At 46.7% G+C, this 7,818-nt stretch overlaps 1 protein-coding gene across 7 annotated transcripts; it reads right to left on the bottom strand.

The window, feature by feature from the left end:
- Window positions 1-360: 360 nt before the first annotated feature.
- Window positions 361-7,818, bottom strand: PDP2 (pyruvate dehydrogenase phosphatase catalytic subunit 2). Of its 7 annotated transcripts, none has more exons than XM_082439672.1 (2): window positions 7,747-7,818; window positions 361-5,293 (listed from the first exon to the last, which is right to left on the bottom strand). In XM_082439672.1, the coding sequence occupies exon 2, from the start codon at window positions 5,237-5,239 to the stop codon at window positions 3,653-3,655; it is 1,587 nt and encodes a 528-aa protein (XP_082295798.1). In that variant the 5' UTR covers window positions 5,240-5,293; window positions 7,747-7,818; the 3' UTR covers window positions 361-3,652. The 7 variants fall into 7 exon arrangements, with proteins under 7 accessions (XP_082295798.1, XP_082295797.1, XP_082295799.1 ...); XM_082439671.1 differs by having other exon boundaries at window positions 7,665-7,777; XM_082439673.1 differs by lacking the exon at window positions 7,747-7,818 and adding an exon at window positions 7,543-7,671.

Here is a 7,818-nt window from a genome sequence, read left to right as displayed (position 1 = left end):
GTAGCTGCCTAGACATTTCCCCCAAAGCTGGCTCTGAATTTAAGATGAACAAAGAAGCTGGTTTTACAAGGCCAGTTAAATAATGTGAAATCCCAGCAGGCCTTGGCCTTGAGTGTGTGGAGACCCTCACAACAAAAGCCTTCACACTTCCTTTTCATTCTTTTCAGCTTCCCACACACTGTTAACATTAAGCAAGGACTTCCTGTGTGCTCAGCAGTCACTGAAAATTTGCAAAGAAAATTTCTCTTTTGGGTGGACTACTGAACAGACCAGATAAAGGTGGTGAAACAAAGGCTGGCCTAATCTAGTACCCTAAGGACCTTAAAAATATGAATATTCAAAAACAAAAGAAACCAAATCTCATTTTTCCTCTTTTATTTACAAGTTTCATTTAAATATCTCTCATGGTTAGAAAATCAATGTCAAAAAAACATTGGTATACAGTTTACAGTACAAATGTCAGTAAATATTAAAGAACATGGTTAATAATTTTTCCAAGTAAATGTTTGATAAATATTTTCCAGGAGGCCAGTTAAACTAAACGTCAGGTGCCCAAGGCATCGGGAACAGAGCCTCAGCCTGCTCAGGAGACGGTCGCACTGCAGTCCCTGTGTGTTTTCCACTTAACGCACGTGGCAACTCACAGGAAAAAGCGGTGCCACCAGCCTTTATTCCCCAGCCTCAAAGCCACACCAGGGCGTTCTCTGCTATGGGAGTCATGTTCAGAGACAAATGAACCACTAACAATGAAACTAGGATAGCTCAGTTCCAGGATATCCTGATTTAACCTGGGAAGTTAAGGTTTCCCCAAAATTGTCAAACGAAAAATAGGTCACTAGGGGCTGATGGATTAAAGAGTCAAGCTAGACTCATTCTGAATACATTGTCGTGTTCTATACAATGAATTATTCTATTCTTTAATTCAAGTTTGAGCTGTTTCTATTTCCCTCATATAAAAGGTGTCAGCTCAGTTGTGTCTAACCTAAGTCTTAACCCACTCGATCTTTTAGGCCAATCGTACTTCTGGGAAAAATATGTTTATATATTAACATACCTCAAAGTTTACACTTTCATTATAATAAATTAGTTTTAATGTTACAAATAACATCTCAGAAAACTGAATAAGTAACTTGACCTAGCATACTAACTTGAATTTAGAACTTCTCTATCCATTTTGACCAATCCCCAGAATCAGCAGAACTGTATTATTTACATATAAAACAATATCTAAAATATGCCAATATTACCATTTCTTACCTAAAACAGTAAATATGCTGTTTAAAGCACCAAAGCGTACTTTATTCAAAAGTGACATCCTAAACATTAAAGATTCAATCTCATTTTTTAAGTTCATTTCAGAAGTCTCAATATCAGAATCTTTACATAAAAGGAATGATAAGTGTTTCGGAAGACCTGACAAGTACCACCAACCCCCTCTCAAATCCCAGTGTCCTCAAGTGGTAGCCCATGTGCCTCAGGAAGGTCAGTGACAGCAGAACTGTGGTCAGGGAATCAGACATGCTGGGGTTTAACCAGGAGGTGCTCCTTGGAGCATTCATGGCAAGAGCAGACAGAGTTCACAATGGAAAAAGGCAGACAAGAAACCAGCCTTTCCTCTCTCTCAATATACCAATTAGAAAGCAGGAAATCTATTAGGCTGAGAAAAAACACAGATACCCTTGAAGGAACAGGTGGGAAGTCTGTATTCTCTCAGCTGTCCCACAGGTTACTTAATCAGATATATTTATGACCCAAGCTAGGCTCCAAAACAGGATTCAGACACTGTAATCCAGGTAAATGAGAGAGTGCACCAGGGTTTAGCTGGCATAAAGAACAAGGATGTCAGACAGGCAGTCTTCGGCTCTAGTAACAAACTGTCATGCAAGCTGAATGATAGGGATTCACATTTTATTTCTGAGTTAAGATCTAGGAGATCACAAGGAATATTAATAGTTTCAGAATAAAAGGACCAAGGCTTAAGCACTCAAAGGAGAATTTCTTAGATGAAGCCATATCAGTAAACATACAGGGAAATATCCGCAGGCTAGAAGTTTCTCAACACTTGAATGTCCTGAATGTGAACAAAAATGTGGAAGTCAAACCTAGCTATTTGCTTTCCTTTCAGTACGAAAGGGGGTGAGGAAAGCGATCAATGAAGATAGTGCAGGAACATAAAAAGTGTCAGTTTTGTGGGATTATATTTGTGTTTCCATTTAGGGACACATTTCCTGTTGTTTAAATGCTACAGCAATTCAGAACATGAAATTCATCCCCCCAGAAAGGATCTACATGGTTTAATTTCCAAATAAACACAAACTGTGCAGCCCACAGAAGCCAGTACAGGTTACATATGTTTTTGCCCCAACTCCTATACTAAATAAGGCCTAGTTCCTGAGGAGTAGCAATGGCCATTTATCCCACAGTCTATGGGCAAGTGTCCCATCTGAAAAATCTCACTCCTCCCCTCTTCCCCACTGCCCCTCGGGATGCAGCTAGGGAGACTTAGTGACTGTTCTCAGGTCCTTCATGTTTTTACCTCTCCAGATTCAGGCTGAATTTTAAGTCTAGAATCCACTGTATAAGCAGTCCTGCCTAAACTGTCTGTCACAATTACCACATGCAATCTTGAATTTTCTCCTTCCCTGCAACCATGTGAAGTGGGAGCATTCTTTCTAGACAGTATTGCACAGTCAGCAGCAGGGTGAGGGAGTTCAGCATAGCAGAGGGGGAAGGAACATTAGGTGGAATTAGAAGAATGTTTGAGAGGTATAATCAGAAAGGAAAAGTGCTATGAGTAAATCTGCAGAGATTTACTAAACCCTGGAGGAAATTTTATTAATGCAGGAAAGGAGTTAAGGCTCAGACAGAAGTAACCTCCTAGCATGGCTCAAAGGTTCAGGGGGTGGGACTCAGTGGAAAGGCCCGAAAGCTGCACAAATAAATTCAGCTGGTCCAGAGGCCTGGCCACCTTCACCCTCAGCTGCAAACCAAGAAAACTCATTCCAAGCATGCTCGCTTAGAGCAGGCCTGTTTGCAAGTTTGAGGACTCAATTTTAAAATAAACTAAATCGGAACTTGAATGCAGCATTACAAAATGTTTTCACAAGTAAAATCACACACACAAAAAAGTTAGAATATTGCATAGAAAAGTGTCCTGTAATATGCTTTGTAAACCTAGGTCTTTAGGAACTTCAAAATAAAAAGCAAACAAAACCTCCCTTCATAGTCTAGAAGGCCATGATTACGAATTGAGAATTACCAATTTTGCAGATTTTGTACCAAGACCTCAGAAGATCCTGAACTTCTTCATATTCTTAGAATCATGATTAATTTTACCCTTCGCAGGCTCAGGCTGACACAGTTTAACAACAGTGTCTTTATAAAAGGACTTGGGTTACACGAGCCCCAGCCAAGTCTACGGTCTCTGTGTTCCACCCTTTCTGCGTAGAAGAGGTGAGCAAAACATGCAGGGACATAAAATCACTACTATTGTTTTTAATCCTAGGTTGTTTTTTCTCTCACGTTAGTCTATTATTAAGCAAGCTACATCTGCCTGCCCTTTAACAACAAGGTCTAAATAGTCAGTTTAAGAGTAAGTGAAAATGTCTTAGAAGAGCATTTAAGTTAACCTTGGCAACAGGATGGGAGACTCTTAACTCCCCTTGTAAGATGCACCAATCGAGTCTGAGTTAAAATACACCACAGTGACAGAGATATCATCCCTGTACATCCTTGCCAAGTCCTCCGGCAACGTCAGCATCGCCGACAGCCGCTCGGGCTCCATCTCCCCGTACTCGTTGTTCCCTATGGCGTATCTGATCAGACGTGTGGCTGCGTTTTGGTCGGTGGCGTGGAGCCCCTGGGCTTTCCTCTGCAGCAGCAGGCTCTGCATGAGTCCCAGGTTGGCGGGTCTCTGGGCCAGGTCTGGCTTGTGCCGACACACTTCAGCCTCCACCACCAGCCTCACCACATCCTCATTGCCCAGCACATCCCACAGGCCGTCAGAGGCCAGCACAAGGAACTTATCCTGGGGCCTCAGCCTGTGGTATGTGACCTCAGGCCTGGCTGTCAGGTAAGGTGGAGTGTAGTAGTTTGGGGGGGTGAACTGGTAAATGTTGAGGGCCTCGGTGTCAAAGCCCCGCTCCAGGACACTGCGCTGCAGCTCTTTACTCCACTTCAGCTGGACGTCCCCGAAGGCCCTGCAGGGCATGAGGACACCCAGCAGCCTGTTGTCCATGATGACTGTCCTGTGCTCTGACTCAGGATGCTCCCTCGTTAGCCGTGACAGCTCGGTTGGGTTCCAGGCATTGTGGTCCCGGGTGAGGGGCAGACAAGACCACATGCCATTGTCTTCCTGGACACCAAGGATGGCCCGGCAGTCACCAGCGTTTGCCACATGCAAGTGAACTCCATCGACATGGGCCATGCAAGCTGTTGCCCCTGAGAAAGCAACCTGGAGTGAAAGGTTCCTGGTCATCTCATCTTCCAGGGCGGCCTGGATCTCTAGCGAGATGTCAGAATCCAGCCTCTGGAAGGAGTACATTAATGCTTCCTCAATGTTCAGCCCCATTTCCATGTGCAGGTTCAGCAGCTCCTGCCAGTAGACACGGAGGTGATCAAGGTGCACTGACGTGACATCCTTGTAGATACTGTCCCCTGGGTGCTTGAGCCACTGCAGAATGGGCAGCAGGGGCTTCATGCTTTCCATCGCCCCCTCCATCTGCTCCAGCGTCTGCTGGGACATCAGTGACACTGCCACATAGTAGAAGAGCCTCTCGCTCACTGCTTGAGCACATGCGTGGCCACCATGTCCATCGAAGACGCCAAACATCAGCCCATTGGTCTGCAGGCAGGCGGCTACACCTCCCCGGTCCTCCACTGGGAAATTGGCAGCCAGCTGGTTGCTCTCAAACCGCAACACCGAACTTGGGACTCCACTGACAAGGTCAAGAATCTTGTGGGCCGACTCACCGGCTCGCAGCACTTCATTTACCTGCTCAGGGCTGAGTGGCAAGTGGAAATCATCTTCCTCTGTTGATGTGTGTCTATAGGCTTTCTGCAGAGCAATGCCACCACATGAGGCATTGTTTTTTAGGGTGACTGGCCCCTGGGGAAAGAGCCTCCATTTTGATTTAATCCTATTTGAGGCATACCTTGAATATAAACGTTGTCCCCCTTGTAATGTGGCAATGCTGTTTCTTGCAGAATTGAAAATCCAGTAGGACACAGTACTTGACATTCTGAAACTGTATGAGCAAATGTGTTCCTTCAGCAAAAAGGGTTTTTTTCAAACCTGAAAATTTAAGAGTTTAAGAAAGTTTTAAATTTAATTTTTTAAAAATGACTTCTGAAAACAATCTCAAAATACTTAAGCAAGTCTCCATACCTCCCATTATAATATATAATCACATTTCAGAAAATGGGTTTTTAAACACTCTCTGATCTTAAAGAGTCACTGAAGGCTACCCCGAGGGGCCACCTTTTCCTCCTTCCCAAATCCTTTCCCTTGCCAGGGCCCAGTGCCCAGCTCCCATGTTCACTCTCCCCAGTAGTCTTTAAGTGTTCATTTAAATATAAGCTCTTTCTTGCTCCCCAGCTATCTTGGTGGCTGCTCTCTGTTGGACGCCATCCAGCACCTAAACCAGGAAGATGGTGGCAGCAAAGAAGATGGAAAAGTCGCCGGAGTCAGATCAATTCTAGGCTCCAGCTGGTTATGGTAAGTGGAAAGCATGTGCTGGGGTACAAGCAGACTCTGAAGATGATCAGACAAGGCAAAGTGAACCTGGTCCTCCTCGCCAACAACGGCCCAGCCTTGAGGAAATCTGAACTAGAGTACTACACCATGTTGGCCAGAACTGGTGTCCGTCACTACAGCGGCAATAATATTGAATTGGGCACAGCGTGAGGAAAATACTACAGAGTATGCACACTGATCCAGGTGATGATTAGAAGCAAGCCAGAAGAAACTGGTGAAAAGTAAATCATGCAAAATTTTTCTTTAATAAAACTGGCCAGAGGGCCTTCCCTGGTGGTGCAGTGGTTAAGAATCCACCTGCCAATGCAGGGGACAGGGGTTTGAGCCCTGGTCCAGGAAGATCCCACATGCCGCGGAGCAACTAAGTCCGTGAGCCACAACTACTGAACCTGTGCTCTAGAGCCCACGAGCCACAACTACTGAGCCCACATGCCACAACTACTGAAGCCCATGCGCCTAGAGCCCGTGCTCCGCAACGAGAAGCCACCGCAATGAGAAGCCCGTGCGCTGCAATGAAGAGGTGTAGCCCCCACTTGCCGCAACTAGAGAAAGCCCACGTGCAGCAAGGAAGACCAAACGCAGCCAAAAATAAATAAATTAAATTAAAAAAAAAAAAAAAAAAAAACTGGCCAGAGCTTGTTCTACATGTATATAAATGAATGCCTCAAACATTGGCTAAACATGGCAATTTCAGAGGCCCAAAAGCACACTAGGTATGATACTAGCTGTCTAGCAGCAGACACACTACTTCACTTGCCTGAGTTCCAGTTGTCCATCCGTGGAATGGGAATACTAGTTTCATAAGGTTTTGTGACAGTTTAAAGAAATATAACCCTTTGGCTCCAAAAAAGGTATTATTACTTTTATCATTAGGTGTATCATTGGGGATTAGAGGTTGTTTCCACTGTCTCTCTACTGATAAAATACCAAACTGCAATGCCTAACACCTCAACCTTTCCCCTACTTAGGTTTTAACCTACTTATTTCCCAAGGCTGGCATCAGTAGGTCAAAGGGTGGAGACTCATATTGCCAAACTGAGTTCCAAAAGGTTCACATCTGCCTCCACAAGGGCATGAAGGAAGCAGTTTCCTAGCACTTTCAACAGCCTCTGGTGGTATTTTTCCTCAGACAAAAAAAAAGCTGCTCTATTTTCTATTTTCTCTGGTGACCCCGGAGGAGAGTTTCCACGTGTTTTCAGATTTCGTTTCTGAATCCTGCCCTCCTCAAGTTTGTCTGTTGGGGTGTGGAGAGCGCCCACACTTGAGGACCGCCCCCTCTCCCCAGCCCACCCCGCCGAACTACGGACTGGAGCGGTCGGGCAGGGCGCGCAGAGGGCGCCTCCCCGCGCCCCCATCCCCACCCCCAGCCCTGCAGAGAAGCCAGGCGGCGATGCCCGACGCAAGGCGATCTGCCGCAGACCGGACCCAAACAATTTCGCGTATCTAAAGGAAACAGATCCCAAAGTCAAGCCTCACAGATAAGAAAGAGCGCGGCCTCCGAAGTCCAACAAGCCCTATCTCCCTCAAACCCAGGGCGCTGGCCCTGAGCCCCAGCTTCCGGGTCTATATAAAAGGGGAATTCAGTTGAGATGCTGGGCTCACAGAGGGTACTCCGAGGGCTAAAACAGCTACTGCGGAAGTCCCGGTACGCAGCCAAAGGCCCTGCGCAAGGCCGCGAGCCCACGTGGCGCGTGCGCGCGAGAGGGGTGACCTTAGCTGTGACCAAGACTCTTCCCCGTCCGCCGCGGGCCCGCCCCCTCACCTCACCTCACCTCACCTCACCTCACCTCCACTCTCCGCCCCATCACGTGAGCCGATGCTGCGGGCCGGAGCGGACCCGGCGAGGTTAGAGGCTTTCACATCCCGGGCTCACCCCCTTCCCTTCATCGCACCCTGGTCCTCCTCTCACCCGCTTGCGCCAAAGCCGCCGGGTCCGTCAGTCAATTCTGCGCCAGCCTACGGTGCCGCGGCTGCCCCCACCCCGGACTCACCTCCCTGAAGGGACCTCTTGTGCTGATCCAGCTAGAGAAGGAAGTAGCCTCTCGCCACCCTTTATTGGTTCA

The sequence above is a fragment of the Balaenoptera physalus genome (assembly GCF_965194825.1).
Source record: "Balaenoptera physalus genome assembly, chromosome: 19".
NCBI classification, from domain to species: domain Eukaryota; kingdom Metazoa; phylum Chordata; class Mammalia; order Artiodactyla; family Balaenopteridae; genus Balaenoptera; species Balaenoptera physalus.
Note: the sequence above shows the minus strand (reverse complement) of the source record. Positions and strands in the feature narration are given on the sequence as shown.